Source organism: Leopardus geoffroyi, chromosome B1 (genome assembly GCF_018350155.1).
Source record: "Leopardus geoffroyi isolate Oge1 chromosome B1, O.geoffroyi_Oge1_pat1.0, whole genome shotgun sequence".
In the NCBI taxonomy this organism is placed as follows: domain Eukaryota; kingdom Metazoa; phylum Chordata; class Mammalia; order Carnivora; family Felidae; genus Leopardus; species Leopardus geoffroyi.
The window spans coordinates 6,699,681-6,724,010 of record NC_059327.1 but is presented as its reverse complement, the minus strand read 5'-3'; the positions used below and the strand labels follow the sequence as shown (position 1 = coordinate 6,724,010).

Below are 24,330 nucleotides of genomic sequence, written 5' to 3'. Positions count from 1 at the left end.
TTTTTATTGTTACAAATTCTTCATTAAACATTCCTGGATCACAACAGAAATCTCTATTTTCATCTTACATTGTTTGTAATAGGCCATCTGGCAAAGGTCTGAATACTCTGATGAAGTGTGGGTTCTAGGCTTCTCTAGGTAGAGTTTTTTTGTAGTCTCTGCCATAGCATTTGCTCACGGCGCTTAAAGAACAGACTGCGCGTGATGGCACGTTGTGAAGGCACAGTGACTGCGTGCATACAGTTCTCCCTCTGTGAGCTCTCTGGGGTGCTTAGAGTGGAGTACAAAGGCAGTCCTGCCTCACATTTATCATACGGGTTCTTTCATGCAAACCGAGGTCAGACACTGATGAAGGCTTTTCCATTCTATGTGATTATTTTAACTAAAGGGTAAGACGTTTACCTAGACTTTGGCCACATTCATTTCATACACAGGGCTCCTCTCTGGTGTAAAATTACTCATGCTGTTTAAGGTGACAATTTTGACGAAAAAATTCCTATTATTTCTCTTCAGTTTGACTTCTTTTATGTTGACTGAAGGAGGAAGGATGATAGAAACTTTTTCCACATTTATCACAGATGTGGGTTTTCTCTCCCCTGTGACTTGTTTTGTGTGAATAGAAGTTAGCATTCTGGCTGGAGTGTTTCCTATATTTGTTGTATTTATCGGGCTTCTCTCCTCTGTGGGTTCTCTGGTGTATATAAAGTGAAGTGATCCAATGGAACCCTTTCCCACATTCTTTACATGTATAAGGTTTCTTTCCTGTGTGGATTTCTTTGGTGTGAGTCAAACTTAGCCTTCTGGCTGAAGCATTTCCCACATTCATTACACTTGTAGGGTTTGTCTCCAGTGTGTGTCCTTTTGTGCATAGAAAGCAGAGTCCTCTGGCAGAATTCCTTCCCACATTCCTTACATTTATAGGGCTCCCCCCTCCCCACACACCACCATGTGATTTAGCACATACTGAGTCACCATGGATCTGTAAGGGAAAACTTCCCCACATTCATCATATTCATAGGTATCCTTTTTAGTGTGAAATCTCCGCTGTTCGAAGATGAGAGGCTGTTAAAGAATTTCTCACATACACTCGTTAACTCTTTTCTCTACACACGACTCCTACTTTGACCATGCAGTGAAAATCTCCTGTTAAAATCTTCCCTGTGTTAGTTATACATGCAATGCCTATTATTTTCTGCAATACAAAGAGATTTCCTTTTTCATAACATCTCAACTGCAGAGATATCAGATTTATTTGAAAGATTTCATTAGTTTCAAAGACTAGATGCATGAACCATGTTTATGTTTGTCCTTTTAGAAGAACTCATGTGGTGTCTTTGAGCAATACCTTAATTTTTTCCCTAATTTCAAACTACCCAAAGCTCTCTGCTGGGCAGCATTTACTCAAATCACAGTTGTGTGCTGCACTCTAAAATCTGTCAGTCCCATATCATTAATGTGCAGGGGGGGTTCACCCCCTTGAAACTTACCACTGACATGCACTTAGATGGGTCCTTTCTGCAGACATCTTCTTGCCTCATAAGGCTACTTTTTCTGTCTAAAATAATGTAAATAAAATGAACTGCTAGTGTGCCTTAGAGGAAGAAAACTGTTGAAAACATGCAAGGCCTGTGTATGTTTCAAATACTGACTCTTCCACAGGGGAAAAATGTGAAAAGAAGGAATATATCAGTGAGTTGAAAGGCATTTCAGGTAAGTGAAAACTATCAAGTGTTTTCAGGACATAAGATGTCTGCTGTTGACATTTCCCTGTCCTGCTCTCCCTGTATCAGGATCTTCCCAGGGCTGAGCACACACAAGCCTGGAGCTCACCTGGAATCGCGCCTTGGAGAAATCCTCTCCCTTCCCTCCACAGCTCCACTCCTTGCTGCAACTGGGAAATCACATCTGATTTGCAAACTTGATACCCTGTTTGTGGGGAGTAAAAGACATACCGATTTTAGATCCTGCACAGAGAAACATGAATGATCTTTAATTTCAGGACAGGATACCAAGGAAGAACAAGGTGAACAACAAAGGAGAGCCCAAGGAAGAGTACCTTGAACACTGAAAATACTAAGGTCCTTCACCAGAGCAAGAAGAACATCGTGACACCATGCCAACACAGGGAGATTTTCTTGTTGCTGATTTGCAGGACCAAGATCAAAGACAGAGTGAAGAATCTTTAGTGTTTTTCAACAAAGGAGAAATTACATGTTCCCACAGTAGAGTTAAATTAACTTTGAAAAATAAGATAAAAACAGAGAAGGAGGTAAACTATAAGAGACTCTTAAATACAGGAAACAAACAGAGTTGCTGGAGGAGAGTGGGGGGGGGGGGTGGTGGTAGACTCAATGGGTAATGCGCATTGAGGAGGGCACTTGTTGGGATGAGCACTGTTGTATGTAAGTGATGAAAAACTGGGTTCTACTCCTGAAACTAGTATTACACTGTATGTTAATTAACTTGAATTTAAATAAGTAAATTAAAAATAAATAAAACAAGTACACAGAAGCTTCACCAGAACAACTTAATTTCTCTCTGAAAATAGGTAAAAGGCTAATAAAACATCGGGCACCTGAGTGGCTCAGTTGGTTAAGTGTCTGACTTAACTCAGGTCATGATCTCATGGTTTGTGAGTTCAAGCCCCACATCGGGATCTATGCTGACAGCTCAGAGCCCACTTTGGCTCCTCTGTGCCCTCCTCTCTCTGCCCCTCCCCTGCCTGCTCTCTCTCTCAAAAATAAACATTAAAAAAATAAGTAATAGGTATAATTTCCACAAATGGATTTTTAACTACCAGTTGACCATATAGAAAACAGTTATTTAGTAATATTTAGTGCTTTCATTCACTTAAAACATTCATTGAATTCCCAGCAGAGTCCTGGGCATTACAGACCTAGAAGCAAGAAAGGCACAAAAGAGGGGTCAGGAAAACTATATTCTTTTGGGGTGACAAAATAGGTGTAGGTAAGTATAAGAAAACACAAATTACGTTCAAATAGTGTTAAGAACCATGAAAGAATCTGAATGAGGGCTGAGAGCAGAGGGATTAAGTGAAAGCTGGATACTTGCTGAATAAATTTATCAGTGTTGACAGACTCACCCACAGACACCAGAAGACCGATGTTCTCCAGCATCACATCTCTGTACAGCTTCCTCTGGGATGCGTCCAGCAGGGCCCACTCTTCCTGGGTGAAGTCTACAGCTATATCCTTGAAGGTCACAGATTCCTAAAACATCAGAGACATTTTGGTGCAGCCAGGGCCTCCCCTATCAGGGGAGTATGCTGGACATGACGGTGCCGGAGATGAGTGGCTGTATACACAGAAACGTCAAAATCTGCCTGGGGTTCTAGTCACATGTTTCTCTATGCTGCCTCGTCATGTGTCTTTCACACACACTCACACTTTGTAAACATAGCTTCATTACAAATGAGTGTCTCATGAGGTGCAGTGGAAATAACCTGGACACAATAGTGCCCAACTTTCTGCAGGACTGAATGGGGCTTCTAACAGAATTTGGACAAGCAAGTGTGGCCTCTCTCATCCCTACGCAACCCACATGCTCCTGAGAAGGCAGAAGACAGACAGTTCATAAGCAAAACCCCAAGGGACCTAAGACTGCTGTACATAAGGAATGTCCTACCCTGACCCTCCTGTGGTAAGGCTGTGCACTTCGATCTTCTCTGGGACCTCCGAGCCTTGGTTATCACTATCCCTCCTGTAACATCATCCCGTCTAAATGCTAATGGGTAAGGGAAGCCTCTCGATTGAACCTGATCTTTCTAGTCCTGCAAAATTTGCTACAGGACCCTAGGTTTAGTTCTATTATAATCCCTCTCAATGCACAACCCAAATTAGGAAAATTTTCGCCAGAAATTTGTTTTCAAATTTGAACAAAGTTTAATTTCAAAGAGGGAAATTGGTTTGGAAAAAAAAGTGGTAAGGAAAATTTTTCTATGCTTAAATTATTAAAATGCTCAAGCAGAGTCTAGAAAACCTTTAGTAAGTTTAAAATTGGGGAAAATAAATAAATGATTGCTCATAGCTCTCTTGCCTCCCACCCCCAGTGTCAATGCTGCAGAGCCCTGCTCTGCAGTATCTGAAACCCTGGATGGATGAACTCCCCTGAAGAAACACCTGCCTCTCTACAGGCCTGTAAACTTTTGCTCATTCTCATTTCTATCACCTGTATCACCACATGCCTAAGCCCACTGCAGACACTAACACACTTAATGAGTGAGTCACTTCTCAACTGAGGCCATGTGATGGATGAGAAGAAACAACTTTTCTGCAAGGACATACTTAAGGGGATGGGGAATGGAATACGGTAGTGCAATACTGGGTAGGGGATTATTTCTTGATCAAACCTGGACCTGCCACAAGCCTCTCTGAGTCCTGAAGTGTGACTGACATGGGGTGGGGGCACACAGAAGATCCAAGCCATGGAGAGAAATCTGCTCATCCCCTGGAAAAACAGGTGTCCATGAGAAGGAAGAACAAGTCCTACTCACCTGTGGTTGCATGGTCTAGAACTCAGTCGCTCCTCTCTTCCTGCGTATTCTCGCCAAGGGACAGTCCAGTAACTAAGCAGACAAAGCTGAGGAAAGAGAAAGCACCCACGAGACTTGTCTTTTCCAATACTCCTAGGTATGCCCATCTTGCAAATGCAAATCTTCACACGGTAACGACTTCCCCCTCCCCCAACCCGGTTCAACTCACATGTACCTGCATAGTAAACAAGGACAAACAGGGAAGGGGGCTCTCCTCTCCAAGAATCAACAATAAGAAGTCAATAATAAAGTCAACAATAAAGAAACTATTAATATCCCCGTTATAGAGATAGCAAAAGCATAGGGGTTTCTAGTTTAATTAGACTTGATACTCAGAGGTCTTAATTACATCTCTGGTACCAAAATCCTAGGAGATTCTGACTCCTGTCACATGGAGGTTCTTGTATCCAGAACTAAGGACACCATTTTGGAATTTCATATTTTATCATTCTTGGTGAGGTCCACTAACATTGTTTTCTAACACCCATCTCAGCTCACGAGGGCCCTATACTCTCCCTCAGTCACCTTGGCTCCTCCACATGTGGGTTTCAGGCAGTGTTAGTGCCTCAACCCACCTGTATCACTCATGGCCTTGGACATGTGGCGAAGCAACCATGGAATCTCTTTAAAGTTTGGCTGGAACACTTCAATGACCCAACCCTTGTTCAAGTGTTCAGTGACTCTGCTATCATGCAAGTCTAGCACATACAACCCCTTGCACAGGAAAGAAGCAGAAGTATATATGTCACAATGCTACACGCTACGGATTGCTGCACAATCCCCACAGACCAGATAGGCTCATAAAATATAGACTGAGGGGTTTAGTTTTAGAGGTATCTTATTGACTTCTTGGGGCCTGGAGTTCTAGTTATTTTTATCAACAAGATTATGTCTGCATTTCATGACTTAAGTATATAAAAGAATTTGTCATATCTAAAGTGCTACCTAAAACAATGTTTATAACTAAATATACTGCATCCACATTCACAACACGTCCGGCAAAGGATATGATTAAAACCCACTGACCGTGAGGACCTGGAAAGAGAAAACATCTACCTGTATTAATTGAGACTCTTGTGCCAAAGCATAAGAGACTCTTAAAAACTGAGAACAAACTGAGGGTTGATGGGGGGTGGGAGGGAGGGGAGGATGAGTGATGGGCATTGAGGAGAGCACCTTTTGGGATGAGCACTGGGTATTGTATGGAAACCAATTTGACAATAAATTTCATATATTGAAAAAAAAAGAGACTCTGTGAGTGGAATTTACATATATCTGCTTACATACATTGAACTTAATACTCAACAATAACTCTGCCTTTACAGATTACTTATACACTTAATGAGTTATATGCACTAGATTCAAAAAATTTTATTTATAGGACAAAACTACATGGATACAAATTGACAGCTAGAATTTAAAATTAACTCTATATGTGAATGTGAAATAACTAAAGAATTTCATCTTGAAGGACACCGGGACCAGTTTTACCTACGTATGTCACCGGTCAGATCAATGACCAGACTCTTCTCTCAAAACCTCCTCCTTTCAACTTGTTCACATAATTTCTCCCCATGCCCAGGATGTCCTACTACATGGGAACCTCCATCTTAGTGACCCTAATTTCCAAAATTAGCCTCCACCTCTAATTTGTATTGATCAGCGGAACATACACTTACTCATTCCAACATACACACACCAAGACCAACAATTCAAATGCCCTTTAGTTCTTTCCAACATCTACTACTCAAAACTCCAATTGCAGATGACTCCAATATCTCATAGTCCCATGGCTGCATCTGTCACAGATCAGAACGAGGTACTGGGCTGGTCTAAATACAGTGTCACAAATCTGCCAAAAGCTTTTTCTAAATATCTAGCACCTGACTTTGGCTTAACAATTGCTCTGCCATGCTTCATGAATGTGTTAATATTACCTGTGCTTTTCTAATCTCACAAAAAAAATCTCACCTTTTTCCTTAGTTTTCAAAAATGGTTTCATTTCCTACTGCAGAAATGAAACAGATAATTTGAAGAAATATTTCAGCTCACTGGCAAGAAACCTACAATTATTTCCTGATTCCCAACCCGTCAGTATTTCCAGTCTTGTAAAAACTGAAAAGTCATCGCTATTCCTCATTAAATCCAACTTCTCCAATTGCATCCCCTTCTTTCCTACTTCCTCAAATATTTTATGTTCTTGATTATAAACCAAATTTCTTTTACCAGTAACCCCTTCATCACTTCCCCATCTATCTCCTTAAACTCATTTAGTCTCACCATTCGTCAAAGAAAAACATCTAAACCAATTTATATCTAGCTGCTGATACACGACCTTTTCCCTTCAAAATGAACCTGAAGAAATATTAAATATTTGGTAACAATTTCTTCACATTCTCTCACTTTGAATCACAAAAATTAGTTCTGATTTCCAAGTTAATCGATCTTGTTAAGATCAGTTATTCCCCCATGATTAAATCCAGTGAGTGTTTCTCAGCCTTTTACTTGGAATCAAAGCAGTACTGGCACGTGACCTCTGTTTGGGAACTTTCTTTTTCTAGGCTTTTTTGACAATTCAGATTCCTAACTGCCTTTAAAACAGTCTAGGCACTCCTCCCAGAAGTCCTCTGCAAGGTGTTTCTTCAACAACAGTGTTGAAATATCCCCAGGTTCAATTCTACCCCCTTTCTCTCCTCTTACAATACTGTCTTGGAAATCTCACAACACTCTTTCACTTGCTTCAATTTCTCCCATGGTTATTTCTAAACTGAAAACTAAAAACATACCCAGACTCCACTGCTGGGCTGTAATCCCCACCTGCCTGTACTGTACGCACGTAAAAGGAAACAGATTTTGAAATGAAGCCATCAACTCTTCCACAATAAAAATCTGTCTTCTAGTCTTCCGAGTCCAATAACAAATCCACCAGATATCCAAGGATTAATCTTTGACACCACTTCTCAGAACCGCACAGCTAAGCACTGCTGTCATCTCTACACTGAGCACTGTTATCTTTCATTTCTACTCTGGTATCTACATATATATGGTCACTTCATACTCGCTAGGTTTCAATCTGAGATTAAATGCCATTTCTTCAGAGATCCCTTCTTTAAACTACTACCTAAGTTCCTTAGGTAGTCTTGCTGCCTTGAGTAGAACCTGACTTTGCTTCCTTCAGGTTACTCATTAATTTCTTACTATGCATTCATTTATTTATTTGCTCCTTTCTTCATTGCCAAAATTACCTGCAGAAAAATCACCCGCAGCATTTTAAGCAAGGGTCTCTTTGACTATGATTTGTGAATCATAAATAAACAGAAATTCCATGTCCTCATCACCTAACCTACCCTCAGACGTGGTACTACAAATGGCCCCTGTCATTATAAACAATCACATTCATAGTTAATAATTATGGCAAAATAAAGGAGATTGGATCTGATGGGGGAAATTTTTCTTCAAAACTCACCAGAACCTAAGTACATGGAAAACCTGGGATATTGTGTGGCTACTGAGTATGCCATCACCACAGACCCAAGCTCAGAACTTCACTTACTTTAGGAATAGACATATATTTATTTGTGGACTCACTTTGACATAGTTGGTAACTTCATCATATTTACGATGCAAGGGACAGACCTTGTTTACCTTGGATGTTAATCAAAATAAATATCACCAAAGAATAACTAGTTTAACAAAAAAAAATTTCCCCTCTAATTAATTAAATAATTTAGATACAGTTATGAAAAACCGAGTGATTCTTAAACGCTGTTTGTGTTCTAAAGGCACTGAAAGGCCTCACTACATTGTGGGTTTGGGCCTGTTCTGGCAAGCGCTACAGGGAAGTTTACAGCAAGATAATCAGCATTCACCAGTGGGTTTAGCCTACCAAAATAATTCTAGGGCTTCAATGTGGCAATTCTACTTCTGAGTATTTTACATGAGGGAAACAAAAACACTAACTCAAAAAGATATATGCCACCCTCATGTTCACTGCAGCATTATTTACAATAACCAAGCCATAGAAGCAAACTTAGTGTCTACCCATGGGTGAATGGATGATAAAGAAAATGCAGTATAGATACACACAATGGAATACCATTCAGCCATTAACAAAAAGGAAATCTTGCCATCTGGGACAATGTAGATGAACCTTACCAGCATTATACTAAGTGGAGTAAGTCAGACAAAGAAAGACAGACCTTGCTTATACATGGAATCTTAAAAAACAAAACAAAACAAAACAACAACAACAAAACAAACAAACAAAAAACAACCCAAACCCATAGACACAGAGAACAGATTGGTTGTGGTTAGAGGCAGGGGGTAGGAGTGGGCAAAGTGGGTGAAGCTTGTCAAAGGCACAAAATTCCAGTTATAAAGGAAATAAGTAATGGGGATGAAATATACACCATGGTGACTATAGTTAATAATGTTGTATTACACATTTGGAAGTTGCTAAGAACAGATCTTAAAAGTCCTCGTTATAAGAAAAAAATCTGGGGGCACCTGGGTGTCTCAGTCCGTCAAGCGTCCGGCTTCCGCTCAGGTCATGATCTCATGGCTCGTGAGTTCAAGCCCTGCGTCCAGCTCTGGGCTGACAGCTCGGAGCCTGGAGCCTGCTTCAGATTCTGTGTCTCCTTCTCTCTCCGCCCCTCCCCTGCTCACATGCTGTCTCTCAAAAAATGAATAAACATTAAAAAAAATTTTTTTAAAGAAAAAATCTGTAACTCTGTGATCATTTTGCAATATATACAAATATCAAATTATGCTGTATACCTGAAATCAATATATTGTTACTCTATCAAGTAAAAAAAGAAGTCTGAGAGGAAGGCAGGAAATGAGTTCTAGCCTTGGCTCATCTATATTTCTTTGTCCTTAGTTACATTCCTAAACCTAGAGTGAAACCTTGTTGTCCCCTTACTAGTCAGAACAGGCCCTATTTTTGAGCCTGGAAAGCCCCTTTTCACCTCAAAAGCTAGACTGCAGACCTTTCGTGGCTGTCTTTGGCACCCGGGGGACACCCCACTCCCTGGGCTCGGGGATGCACGGCTGACCCATAAACTGTTGTGGTAAGTAGCTAATTGAGGAACCCGCTCCTGTCACCTTCGTAACTGAGCGCCACCCACGAGGTCAAACAGGTTAAGAGGCACTTTTGCAAGTACAGCATTATTGCCTTTCTAGAGCACCTTTCTGAGCTGGCAGCTGGTCTCCTGCTGCCTGATTTGAACTTATTTTCAAAAACTGAGAAGCACACTGGGGACATTTCTGAAATTAAAATGGGGGGCGGGCGTGCGACGTGTTTATTCTCACACCTCTGATATATTCAAGAATCAGAACATTTTGAGGGTTCACTAAGTGCATATTTTTTTAAGGCCTTCCATGCCAAGGGTGCATATTTTAATACAAAGGAAGAGAAAACCAACCCAACGTGCAGCTCTCTGAGGCTATTTAGCTATGTCTTAAGGACTGTAAGTCGATACTACAAAATGTTTAAAAATACTAGGACCTATCGGGATAACTGAGCCACAATTTAGAAGAGATGGGAGTAGAAGCGCAATGCGTTTCAACGGATTTTTTTTTAAAAAAAATAAAATTTAGAATTCAGAGGTCTCAGAATATCTCTGCAATAAAGTAGAACAAACCATTCTGAAGAGATGGTAGGCGTCCTATTTTCATTCTGAGGACAACCTTTCCTTTCAAAATCCGTATTTTCCTTCCTTGTCTTTTTGGAAATATTGTATAAATTCGCCAGGGTCCTAGGCTTATTTCAGATCCACGTGTCACAGTGAGGTCCTACAAAAGACGTTTCGGTGACCCGACTTTTACTTAAAACGATCTACGACTGCTGCCGGGTCACGAGAAAACCTCAGTCGTGGCAAGACCTCACCCCGGATACGGGATAAGCTGTTTTAAGGGCGTTGTTTTAAAATACAGACACGGCAACTTCCTTGAGGGCCTGGAAAGTCCAATTATCATCAATTCTCACCCGGCTGTGGACAAAATACTGACATTTAAAATAACAGTCGTGCGTTTTAACACACCGACCTTTCTACATTTCGGTACTTTTCAAACTATGACACTTTCACTTTCTACCACAAACCGCCCCCCCCCCCCCCCCCCCCCCAGTGAACGAAGGCCAGTGCAGCGTCGCACGCAGCACCCCATGCAGCCGCACACGGCACCCAACACAGCCTCACGCGGCCACCCACACGGCGCCCCACCCGCCCGCGGCCGGACGCGCCCTCCCCAGGCGCCTCTCGTGCCCCGGCCTCCGTCGAACGCCCCGACATTTTGTTCCGTCCTCTCCCCACGGCCCACGCGGTTTCCCCCTCCCCGGAGCCGCACCGGGGCCCCCCACACCCCCCGAGGCAATCCCGAAGCCCTGCACCCGCCCACAGCATGCTGCGATTTCGACCCCACAGGCCCCGGATGGACGGGCCCGCCCGGCAAACAGGCCCTGGGAAAAGCCTCCACGGGAAAGGGAAGAGGAAGGGAGACACGCGGGGCGGGCAACAGCGAGCTTTTTCAGAGACACTTGCCGCAGCGGCCGCACAGGGACATCACTCACGGCAGATACGGGGCTCTCGTCCTCCGTGGCGTCGCCTCCTCCGTCGCCCCAGAGGGAACGCGTCTCTGAGCTCTCGTGCGGACGCAGCGTCGAGGGCAAGGGGCGCCACGCGCATGCGTTCCACGCTGGCCCAAGGCGGCGGGTCGGCGCGCCCCCTGCCGGCCTTCAGGGTGCAGCGCACAATGGAAGAGGGATCGGTCATTAGGGTGTTTGGATGGAGGGGCCAAGGGATCTCCCAAGTTCAAGTGAAAATTCTTCTGATGTGTGCAGGGTGAGAATAGGATAGCAGAGTTAAGTGGAGTCCCAGAGAGCAGGGGTGGCTCCTACCTACTCGATAGGCTGAAGACCCTATAGGCTGACGCCCACTGAGATTGAGACAGGAATGTTTTTGGTTGTGGTGATCCTGAGACCCAGACACGGAAAAGGCAAGGCACGTGCAGACATGTGGGGATGCCCCAAAGCGGGAGGGCCCGTGGGCAGAGGACCGTTTCTGATCCTCAGATCTGTTCCTAATCAGTAGGACTTAGGACCCTGCCCAGGTTCCTGTCTCTTACTCCACCATGACCTGAGATGGAGGGTTTGCCAAGGGCTCCAGGAAAGAGGATCATAGAGGCTAAACCAACTGAAGTAAAATGAACCCATTTTAGGATACCTTCCTTTAGAAAATGTCATTTTTTAACATGTTTATTTTTAATGTTTATTTTTGAGACAGAGGGAGACAGAGTGTGAGTGCGGGAGGGGCAGAGAGAGAGGGAGACACAGAATCTGAAACAAGCTCCAGGCTCTGAGTTGTCAGCACAGAGCCGGATGCAGGGCTCAAACCCACGGATCATGAGATCATGACCTGAGCCGAAGTCAGACACTTAACCAAGTGAGCCACCCAGATGCCCCTAAAATGTTTATTTTTGAGAAAGAGAGATTGTGAGTGGGGGAGGGTCAGGGAGAGAGGAAGACACAAAATCGGAAGCAGGATCTAGGCTCCCTGCTGTCAGCACAGAGCCCCACGCAGGGCTCAAACTCACAAACCAGGAGATCATGACCTGAGCTGAAGTTGATGCTAAACTGACTGAGCCACCCAGGTGCTCCAGAAAATATCATTTAAAAAAAAACGTCACAAGGAGGTTCAGGGATGGGTTAAAGAGGTGATGGGGATTCAGGGGTGCACGTGCTGTGATGGGCACAGGTGATGTATGGAAGTGTTGAATCACTATATTGTACACCTGAAACTAATATTAAACTGTATGTTAACTGAGATTAAAATAAAAACTTAAAGAAAAAAAAGTAAAATAAATGTCACAAGGAAATTTGACTTTAAAAAATATGTGTAGATTGGGGGTCCTTGGTGGCTCAGTCAATTAACCATCAGACTCATGACTCAGGTCATGATCTCATGGTTTGTGGGATTGAGCCCTGCATCGGGCTCTGCCCTGAGCATTGAGCCTGCCTTAGATTCTCTGTTTCTCTCCTTCTTTCCCTGGCTCACATTCTCTCTAACCAAACAAACAAACAAACAAACAAACAAAGTACGTGTAGATTAGTTTTCCTAGAATAAAGAACCATTACCCTTCACTCATGTCATTGCCCACTTGGGAAAAGTGGGAGGAAACTCTAAAACGGTTCTGGAACATCTGGATGGTGCTGAAGGAAAATATATAAGCTAATCTTTCTTACAGAGGTATGGATCAAGTATTAATTGAAGTAACCAAAATGAAACCAGTAGTAGATTTAAAATAATTTATTATAAACATTTTCTAAGTAATGAACAAATGCTTTATATATTTCCTTATTTATTTGAAACACCCCCCCCAATTTGGAAAAAAAATAAAATGAAACTCTATGTGCCCTTAAGAGACTTTCAAAAATTACCAACAATTAGTGGTGCTGTATAACTCATTGCAAACTCAGCTTGGTTGGTGAGTAGGTGGGGGGAAGAACCTAGATTCTTGAAAGCAAACCTGGAGTTATAATATTCTTTCTATAAATAATGTACTAGTGAGGAAAAAGTGATCGGATGTGAAAATACATCTGGAAAACCACCTGTCATTCAGGGACACTCTTTTTTTTTTTTTTTTTTTTTTAATTTTTTTTTTCAACGTTTATTTATTTTTGGGACAGAGAGAGACAGAGCATGAATGGGGGAGGGGCAGAGAGAGAGGGAGACACAGAATCGGAAACAGGCTCCAGGCTCTGAGTCATCAGCCCAGAGCCTGACGCGGGGCTCGAACTCACGGACCGCGAGATCGTGACCTGGCTGAAGTTGGACGCCTAACCAACTGCGCCACCCAGGCGCCCCATCAGGGACACTCTTAATATTAGTTCATTTGTGTGTGTGCGTGTGTGTGTGCATGTGTGTCATTCAGGGAGATGTGTCTCCTTGAAAGCCTGATGCAGGGACATTACCCCACTCCCCGTCCTCTGAAGCCCCCGCCCTCATGCTTAACATTAAGGCTCTAGCACTTTCTCAGCCCCCCCCCCCCTTCCCTGCTGCCCCTTTCGCCACCTGCTCTTTCCTATCACTTTCAGGTCAGGATTTATGAGATTGTGCTTTTTAGCCTGGAGCTGTTGACTGGCACCCAAATCGGTTCCTCTTTGCTGTGCATGGTGCTTCCAGTCCAGTAAGGGCTTATACAGGAGGGCAGGAAAAGCAGTTCCATGGTTCTGGGGCATACCTAGAAATACTGCAAATGCTCCAGAGGGTGGGGACCTCCTCCCATACTTGTTCCATCTATTTCTGGTTCTCTATGGGTCTTAGGAAAATTTTCATTGAGCCTGACGGGCCATGGCTGCCCAGCCCCCCAGGTCTTACAGAGAGGCACAAGTGGCTGCTGCTCCCAGGAGTGACTCATAATGTTTCTCAGAGGCTCAGGAAGGCCAAGGTACCCTCACCAAGCTTCCACTGTCAAAATGACTACTCCAGGACCCTGGAAGGAAACTTGGAAAATTTGTGGATGCTCATATCAGGAAAGGGCACCAGGAGGGACCTGGAAGCATCTGTCAATTTGTATGTATTTTTGGGAAATCTCCATCATCCTCTTCAGTAAACCAGACACCCTTCCTGGATAGAGCAAATTGACTCAGGGTTTTCTATCAGCAGCAGCAACAATAATAAATCATAGTTGCTGTAATAATTATGACCATGGTGATTAACAACAATAATGACAATAGTCTTTATAATGGCAGCCGTAATAATAATAATAATAATAATAATAATAATATGGAAGAATAGACTATAAACCACCACAATGTAGGAGAACATGAACTTTCAATGTGACAAGAAAGACAAAGACTTTCAGTAGTTTAAAATTACTTTCAAAAATGTAAAAATGTTTCAATCTCCACAGACTGAAAACATGAACCAGAGTAAAACTCCTCCTTGATAGGATGGTACAAGAAAATATCCTTATCTTGTAATCCCTATCAAAATAACATCAGCATTATTCACAGAGCTAGAAAAAACAATCCTAACATTTCTATGGAACCAGAAAAGACCCCGAGTAGCCAAAGCAATCTTGAAAACGAAAACCAAAGTGGGAAGCATCACAATCCCGGAATTCAAGCTGATTACAAAGCTGTAATCATCACGGCAGTATGGTACTGGCACAAAAACAGACACTCAGATCAATGGAACAGAATAGAAAACCCAGAAATGGACCCACAAATGTACGGCTAACTAATATTTGACAAAGTAGGAAAGAATATCCAATGGAATAAAGACAGTCTCTTCACCAAACGATGCTGGGAAAACTGGACAGTGACATGCAGAAAAATGAACCTGGACCACTTTCTTATACCATACTCAAAAATAAACTCAAAATGGATGAAAGTCCTGAAAGTAAGATAGGAAGCCATCAATATCCTCGAGGATAAAGAAGGAAAAAACCTCTTTGACCTTGGCTGCAGCAACTTCTTACTCAACACGTCTCCAGAGGCAAGGGAAACAAAAGCAAAAATGAACTATTGGGACCTTATCAAAACAAAAAGCTTCTGCACAATGAAGAAACAATAAGCAAGGCTAAAAGGCAACCCATAGAATGGGAGAAGGTATTTGCAGGTGACATATCAGATAAAGGGTTAGTATCCAAAATCTATAAAGAACTTATCAAATTCAACACCCAAAGAACAAATAATCCAGTGAAGAAATGGGAAAAAGACATGAATAGACACTTTTCCAAAGAAGACATCCAGATGGCCAACTGACACACGAAAAAATGCTCAACATCATTCATCATCAGGGAAATACCACAATGAGATACCACCTCACACCTGTCAGAATGGCTAACATTAACAACTTAGGCAACAATAGATGTTGGCGAGGATGCAGAGAAAGAGGATCTCTTTTGCACTGCTGGTGGAAATGCAAACTGGGGCAGCCATTCTGGAAAACAGCATGGATGTTCCTCAAAAAATTAAACATAGAACTACCCCATGACCCAGCAATTGCACTACTAGGTATTCATCCAAGGAATACAGGTGTGTTGTTTTGAAGGGGCACACGCTCCCCAATGTGTATAGCAGTGCTATCGACAAGAGTCAAAGTATGGAAAGAGCCCAAATGTCCATCGATGGATGAATGGATAAAGAAGAGGTGGTATATACACACAAAGGAGTATTATTTGGCAGTCAAAAATGAAATCTTGCCATTTGCAACTACATGCATGAAACTAGAGGGTATTATGCTAAATGAAATAAGTCAGTCAGAGAAAGACAAATATATGACTTCACTCATATGAAGAATTTAAGATACAAAACAGATGAGCATAGTGGAAGGTAAGCAAAACTAATATAAAAACAGGGAGGGGGGCAAAACATAAGAGACTCTTAAATACAGAGAACAAACAGAGGGTTGCTGGAGGGGTTGTGGGAGGGGGGAAGGGCTCAATGGGTAAGGGGCATAAAGGAATCTACTCCCGAAATCATTGTTGCACTATATGCTAATTTGGATGTAAATTTAAAAAATTAATTAATTAATTAAAAACAAAAGAAAAGTCTGTCTTTCTTCACTGAGATGGAATATGTGGTGCTCAATTGGTTTAGCAGCCAGAGAGACTGATTCACGCTGAAAACACAAGCAAGCCCACAACCAGCAAAACACCTGTGACTCTCCCTCAAAATAATAAACCTACTACTAATCAAGCATATTGGACAAAGACATTCAGTTTGACATCGTTGTAAGAGGTACAGAAAGGATACAAACATGTTAGCTGAGCACTGAGCAAGCAGTGAAATAATTTGAGGTTCACTTTTGCATGGCAACAATCATGTTAAGGAATGAACTGTCTCAGACAGAGGACCCAGAAAGCATTTCAGCCTGTGATTCTTTTCATTATTTTTAGAAGATTATGTATTGTAACACTATCAATCTTAACAATTTTGGATTAAACAGTTCAGTGATATTACATTCATACTGTTGTCCAACCATTACCACCATCCACCACCTGAACTCTTTTCATTTTGCTAAACTGGAACTCTACCCATTATACACAAACTCTCCGTTTCCCCCTCCCCCGTCCCCTGGTGACCACCATTCTACCTTCTGTCTCTGTGAATTTGATTATTCCAGGCACGTCGTATAAGTGTAATCACACACTATCTGTCTTTTTGTGACTGCCTGATTACACATAGTTTAATGTCCTCCTGGTTTATGTGTGTTGCAACATGCATCAGAATTTCCTTTCTTTCCTTTCTTTTAAGGCTGAATAATACTCCATTGTATGGATAGACCACATTTTGCTTATCAATTTATCTTTAGCCTATGATTTTAACTCAGAAACGTAATATGAATTGATGCTTCTAAAAAGTGTGGAGGTGTGTTAAATGAATGATGGCTGGCTCTAACTCTGTGTGTGGTGACAAATTTTTAGCTTGGATGAAATTTTTAGCTTGGATGAAATTTTTAGCTTGGATGAAATGGAGAGGGATCAGGAAAGAGAAGAGATATGAGATAAGTCCACCATCTCTACAGAAAGACATCACTGCATACAAAAAAAAAAAAAAAATCTCAAGCAGACAAACATTTTTCTAGAGGATCAGTCTGGCAAAGGAAGTCCTCCTCAGGGTTCTACTATCATATCATCACAGACGTGTCAATGCCTCTAGAGAGGGCCATGCAATATTTCAGGAGGCTCACTGGAGGAACACACTTTAACTCATACAGTGGGGACATAGAAGCGAGTGTGTGAATTGTAGGTCTTCTGGAGAATCCTTTATAATCATCATCAAAAAGTCTGATCCATTTTATGAAAAGAGAGACTATAGGGGAGCTTGGGTGGTTCAGTCAGTTAAGTGTACAACTCTTGATTTTGGCTCAAGTCATTATCTCACGGTTTGTGAAATTAAGCCCCATGTTGGGCTCTGCGCTGACAATGCGGAGCCTGCTTGGGATTCTCTTTCTTCTTTTCTCTCTCTGCCCCTCCCCCACTCACTCATGCACACACACATTCTCTCTCTCTCTCTCTCTCTCTATCTCTCAAAATAAAGAAACAACTTTAAAAAAAAGAGAGACTATATAATGTAGTATGGCATCAACAAAAATAATTCATGATAAAAAATTTACTGATAAAAATAAAGAATTACAATAGTCATCATTAGTAATATTAATTACACTGCTATTAATATGAGAAATACTGATAATTAAGCAAGTTGGGTGTAGAAACCCCTAAGTGAATGACAAAGTGACTGTACCAAGCTTTATGGGATGGATTGTGTTTAGAGCCCTAGGTCTGAACATGAAATCTGTTACATGAGGAAAAGGTGAACAACCAGAGGGGGAAAAAAGCCAGCCTGGAGGAGGGTCTGGGACAAATTGGAAAACTGCATGCAAATCCAATTGGGAGGGGAGCAGGGGGAGGGGGATCCTGAGTATGCTTGCAACAGGATGGCCACCAGATTTCACGAGTTTGGTCCCCATTGAAGAAGGCAGGACTGCATGCCCACAATGGCACAAAAAATCCCAGTGTCAAATGGACACTCAACCTGTCATTACTATTTTAGCCCCCACTGCTCGGGACCAGTTCTGCATTTTCTCCACTCAGCCCTTGGAGCTCCAGACTTCTCAGTTCACACCTTCAAGGTCACTTAAAAATATCTGCAGAGGATCAGACGGGACTGGGCTGGAGGAGGGTATCACCTACAGTGCCCCTATACCAACAGGGAGGACGCAGCCTTCAGTGTGGTCCCTAGATTCCTATGGAAGACTCAGAAAAGTTGTGGGGTGTGCAGGATGGCAGCTCCCAGTCTCCAAAGTGTCTTCGAGTACTGCACCAGTGTACGCTGGACTTAGATGACTTCCAGAGACTCAGGCTAGGCAAGAAAGCCATTCTTATACCACCATGTTCATCTATGGTGGTTCCAGGGCTCCAGATCACATACAGCAGCTTCTGTGGAGGATCACATGAGCGGAGACTCCATCTCCCATTTTTCTGAGAAGAAAGAGTGGCTGTGGGGCCCCGTTTGGACTAAAATAACATTGTGGCAGTTCAGTTGGACAAGGACAACTTTCTGGGGCTTCTAGGCTGGCATTAGCAGTTGGTTGGCCATAGAAGGGATTTTAAATTTCAACGGATGAAGTGTGCCAAGGATACCGTTCCAGAAGCTTCCATGGTATCAAGGGTTGATCCCACTTCTGGAGGACAACTTGGAATATTTAAGGATGCTGCTCAGAAAAATAAATAAATGGTATGAGGTACAGCAGGAATTACCCGAACAGTTGGATGCTGAAAATGCCTATCATCATAGCACTTCTCTAAACAAGGTACCTCCTCCCAAGACATTGACTTTGCACACTTGCTCCAAGGTCCTGATGCTCGTATTGAAACGATTCTGCCATTTCACGGGCAGCAAACTGGCGAAGGAAGTGCAATATCCTGAGCGCCTTGACATGCGACGCTACGTGTCTGGGCGGAACGGGGGGTCGCTGACTTATGTGCTCTATGCCGTGCTGGTGCACGCGGGCTGGAATTGTCACAGCGGACATTACTTCTGTTACATCAAAGCTGGGAACGGCCAGTGGTACAAAATGGATGATGCGAAGGTAACCGCCAGTGATGCGACGTCTGCCCTGAGCCAACACGCCTATGTCCTCTTTTACGTCCAGAAGAGTGAATTGGAAAGAGACCGTGGGAGTGAGCCAGGTGCTGGGGAATCCACATGCCTCCAGGCTGACCACACAGGCACGGCTGCGGCCCAAGGGGGGCCTGAAACCGACCCCAGCATCGAGGTGCCACAATCGGAGGATCACGTGGAGGAGACACCACTGCCAGCAATCACGTTAGACCAGTGGAGATTCCTCCAAGAAAGCCACCGTCCCAAGTCTGAATTCAACCTCAGGAAACTAGAATTTGCTCTTCCCCCCGACGCAGTCCTAATTCACCAGTCCAAATTCAGAGATGAGATGGGAAAGGATTACCGTGAACCAGACATCTACCGGCTCAACAGTTCAGCCAGGGACATCCCACCTCAGAGGGCAACGGCCATTAACCGAGTCCCTTGTCTCACCGGCAGAACCAGAGCTACCAAGAAGAAGAACAAGAAGGGACAGAGGTCTCAGGAAGCAGTGCAGGGATCCCACTACAGGCTTTGATATACACGCCTGCCCATGTGCACACTCACCCGCCCTCACTCACTACTCACTCACTCCCAGTCCCTTGTAGGCCACATTTTGTGTGTTGTAGGTGGGTGTGATCGGGACATGCGGAGGGACCATGAATCTGGCTGTATTCAAGAGGTATGGCGTTCCAGTTGACCTGGAGAATCCTGAGCTTTAAGGCTGGCTGGCTGTAATGATGTTATTGGAGAGGTGTGGATTATGCTGGGTATTTGGAAGGTTTCTCCCCTCCATCAGCACCGAGGATCATCGGGCACTCTCAGAGCCTGAAAGGGTCAGAGGAAGTGGCCAATGAGGCATGAAGGTGGAAACAAGGCAGAGTACCGGGAGTCCCTGTGAAAATGCCTGGGACTCACGGTCCCATCATCCCATTCCCTACTCTCTGTGTATTGGTAAAGTACGTGTGCCCAAACATGTGCGTGTGGGGACTCTCGGTGATATCCAAACATGCACCGGCAGGGGAAGGAGTTTGACACAATCTCAGTGCTTCCACACGGAGAAGTGGCAAATGACCAGGAAACTGGAAGAACTCTAGCTCTACGTGGGAGCAGACAGCCTTTTCAGGAATGTCTTGTGTCCGAAGGAGAGGAGCAGAAGGAAACACGAATTCATAACTGTGCAAAGCGTTTCCTTGTATACATAATATATTTTGTAAAGTCTCCACATGTTCATGTGAACATTGGCTAATTGCCTGGAAAGGGCAAGGAGCAAATAAATGCTCATTTCTCGGGAGACGGGTGGGTGGAGCCTTCCTGGCCCATGTTCATTAGATTAGGTTCCCTTAACAATCCCCCTCCCACGAGGCTGCAGAGCAAATGGGGGAAAGGAACCTTCTTCCACCTCTTCTTGCTGAGCCACCAAGCAGCTCTACCTTGTTCCGCAGAGTTGACCACCATCCCCCCATCGGACAGTCTCCTCCACAAGGGAGGAGGCTCAGGGATTTCTGCTCAGTTGCATTGCAATCTTGGTCCTCGGTTGTACACCTCAGAAAAACAGTCTCAAGTGGACACCGAGGCAACAATGTGGTATTTCAGGTCAGGGTATGGATGGATGCTCTCAGTCTCACCTGTATTTCTTAGGAGCGAGACTCACTAAATACAAGGTTGAATGGGAATTAGCGCATGATCCTTCAATTCCCCCCAGGGGAGGGGGGCCATATAGGAGATCTCTGGTCGTTGGCCAATGGCATTGACAGGGTAAAGCCTGTTGTTGCTGTTGCTGTTGCTGCTATTGTTGTTGTTGTTGTTGTTGTTGTTGTTGTTTCCAGTCTGCATTAAACATCCACACCACACGTAGAGGGAACTAATGTCAGTATTTGAATTTTGTACAGGAAATCATATTGAATTCTGGATGTTCAAATATCAGAGCCGATAGAGGAAAAATACTTTTTCTTATTCTACTTTTAAAATTTATTGGTCTGTTGTTTTCATGTTTTAAGCATGAAATAAAACGTTTAAATAAACAGAGAGAGAGACACACACACAAACAGAGACAGAGTGTGAGCATGGGAGGGGCAGAGAGAGAGAAACACAGAACCCAAAGCAGCTCCAGGCTCTGAGCTGTCAGCACAGAGCCCAACGTGGAGCTCAACCCCACGAACCATGAGATCCTGACCTGAGCTGAGGTTGGACACTCAACCCACTGAGGCACCCAGTCCCCCCTCCATTTTCCAAATGTCAATCAAATTTAGTTGACATTGAGTGCAGTCTTGGTTTCAGGGGTGGAATTTAGGGCTTCCTCACTTACATGAAACACCCACTGCCAACCCCCACAGGGGCCCTCCATAAGGCCCGTTGCAAATGGAGCCCACCCACTCCTCCCCTCTAGCAACCCTCACTTTCTTCTCTCCACTTCAGGGTTCTCCTGGGGTACGTGGCTGTCTCAGCCGGTTCGGACTCTGATTCAGTCAGCTCATGATCTCAGGGTTTGAGACTTCAAGCCCCGTGTCCGGCGCTGTGATGACAGCTCAGAGCCTGGAGCCTGCTCTGGATTCTGCCTGCACGCCTCTCTCTGCCACTCCCCTGATCATGCTCTCTCTCTCTCTCTCTCTCTAAGATAAAGAGAAAACAAAATTTTTTGAAGAGTCTCCTATGGCTTGCCTCCCGCTGAGATTTTATCTTATGTTATTTATTCTTCGCTTGCCCTATGTTCTTCTGTTTTGTTTTTTATTCCACAGATGAGTGACGACATGGCACTTTCTCAGTGAAAGACTTCAACAGGGCTAGCTGGATGTTAGAGCTCAAGAGACATGCACACGTGACACCTATCTTTCCTGTGGATTTGATTCTAAAGTGGGCAGAATCGTGGGTAAAATGCAAACAGTGTATGTGCAACTGAGCCACGAAGGGAAAAGCCACAGAAAATAACCACGCTAGGTCATCCTGCAGAAATTTTGGGATCCAACTTTCGCTTCCTGGATTAAAACCTGTATATCACACGCACACACACACACGCACACACACACACGGACAATATTTGATCTGGATCTCAAGACGGCCTCCATAAGCATCCAGTCAGCTCCCCAGATGACTATGACCAGCTCTTCCTGGGTGGCCGTGTGTCACGTGTTCCACCCACACGTGATGACGTCCACACCCCTGGCTCTGCAATCCGTGGGGGAGGTCACAAGAGGGAGTCTTGCCGCACTGCTCTCTGTCCAGCAGGGGGCGCCGCTGGCCAGCACGGGCATTGCCTAGACTTCCAGGAGGACCTGGCATTGGGCACTTGCTCAGGCTGGCAGGTCCGAGTCTCCATGCCTCGCACTGCAGCCTGAGCATTTCGTGGGGCATAAAGGCGACCGTGAACATTTACAGAAGGTCTGGTGGGTCTAGGATTCCCTCCTTGTGACTTAACTTTGGCCGTGCTGGACCCTGGACTCTGAGCTAAAATTGACAACCTTGAGCTGCTCGGGCCTCTGGTGACGATCTATTTTCCAGACATTCCAGGAACTTTTCTTTCAAAATGTAAATCCAGTTAAGTCAAGACATTCAATTTTAAAAACTCTTGACAATTAGCAAAGAAGACTGCATAGGGGAAAACCAGGAGGTGGCCTCACGTGCGGTGATGTGGGAGCGATCACGGCAATAGGAACAGCGGTATTTGGTCTCGCCAAATCCAGCCAGCCTAATCTGGATTTGTCACGGAAAGCTTAATTCAGAGATGTCACCCTGCAATTCGTAAGGGTATTCGTGACGATACAGAAAAGGCAGTGTGGGGGGAGGGGCCAAGATGGCAGAAGAGCATGGAAGTATTTTTTGCGTCTTGCATCCATATCAACACAAAAGCATCCCGCACACCTCGAAATCTGATCTGAGGATTCACGCAACGGGTTGCCCAACCTGAACCACAGAACTCAGGGGGGACGAGGCGCACCGAGGTGAACCGGGGAAGAGAGAAGCCACAGAGGGCAGGGAGCTGTTTTTGCCTGCAGACAGAGGACGGAGACAGGGGCAGAATATGGGGAAAGCAATCCCCTCGCCCTCCCCTCCCCCCGCCAAAAGCAGCTGGGGAGAAAGCGGAAATGTGGAAAGAGCCACAGGGACTGAACCAAAACGGGAGGAAGGAGACAGGAGCGGGTTTTAATTCCATGAAGACTGTGCAAACAGGGGGAGGGCAGAGTGCGAAACTCCGCATCTGATACCTGGCGGTGCTCTGGTCGCAAGGGCGATCCCCGAGAGCAGAGTGAAGACTGGGGGTGTGGAGAAGGGGTGTCTGGAACCACACGGAGAAAAGGGGTTCCCCTAATGCGAGGACACGAGGTAGAGTCTGTGTGGCCACCCCAGCCGACCCCAGAGGTCCCAGCAGACCCCGGAGAACAGCCACGTTCGCTGGTGCTGGAACAAGGTCGTTAAGGGGGAAGCCCGGTACCAGAAGTGTGTGGTGATTGTCCATAATGCTCGAAACGCTGCTGCTGCACCATCGCGTGAACGTTTTCGGGCGCAGGCTGGCACCCAGCCGCAGTCTCTGGGCATCGGCAGCGGCACGGTGTGGCCAATGTTCCTGGGTGCGGCCGGCACCCGGCCACTGCTCGCTGAGACCCTCACGCAGAGGATCTGAGCAGGTCTCAGCCGCGGGCCCTCAGAAGTGAGGGGTCGGGAAACACAGCCGCCTGGGAGGTAAATCCCAGGAGGGAGGTGTCTCCTGGCAACCTGACGGCTGGGCACGGACAGCGTAAAAGCGGCGAGTGGACAGAAGCCGGAGAGAAAGGATGGGGCTAGGATTGCTGATTGCAGACAGCCGAGTTCAGATACTACAGCCTGGGCACCTGAGTGACGCCAAGGGCTCCGCTCCCGCACATGCGCATATGCACCTCCAAGCGCCCCAGCAATCCGCGCTTGTAGGCTAGCTGCGCCATCTAGTGGAGGACAGAGCCGTGACACTTAGCACCGCCCAACTGGGCCAACCTGGCTCTTCAGGAACCCAAGGGTCTCCGCCTTCTTAGCGTATGGACTACGAAGTGCTTCATCCTTTGACTTCTAGGGGACAACAATGTAACTTCAATCGTATTTCAGTCTGTTCGCGGGTCCATCTCTTTTCTTTTCTTTTTCATTTCTTTTCTTTCTCATGAAGACAGAAAGAGAAAACATATGTTGTTATTTTCCATGGTTT

The 24,330-nt window shown here is 44.6% G+C and overlaps 1 protein-coding gene across 7 annotated transcripts in view; it reads right to left on the bottom strand.

The window, feature by feature from the left end:
- Positions 1 to 23,867, bottom strand: part of LOC123584344 (zinc finger protein 705A-like) — a 33,162-nt gene extending 9,295 nt beyond the window's left edge. Inside the window, exons 1-5 of one of the 7 annotated variants that reach the window (XM_045452192.1) lie at positions 11,121 to 11,243; positions 4,514 to 4,599; positions 3,104 to 3,230; positions 1,831 to 1,926; positions 1,488 to 1,555 (exon numbers count right to left, since the gene is read on the bottom strand). In XM_045452192.1, the coding sequence (XP_045308148.1) occupies positions 1,488 to 1,555; positions 1,831 to 1,926; positions 3,104 to 3,230; positions 4,514 to 4,525 (303 nt within the window). In that variant the 5' untranslated portion in view covers positions 4,526 to 4,599; positions 11,121 to 11,243. Of the gene's footprint in view, positions 1 to 1,487; positions 1,556 to 1,830; positions 1,927 to 3,103; positions 3,231 to 4,513; positions 4,600 to 7,338; positions 7,658 to 9,058; positions 9,110 to 10,194; positions 10,643 to 11,120; positions 11,244 to 23,362 lie in introns of those variants that run through there. The other 6 variants (XM_045452163.1, XM_045452152.1, XM_045452143.1 and 3 more) reach the window with 6 other exon arrangements.
- Positions 23,868 to 24,330: the final 463 nt, after the last annotated feature.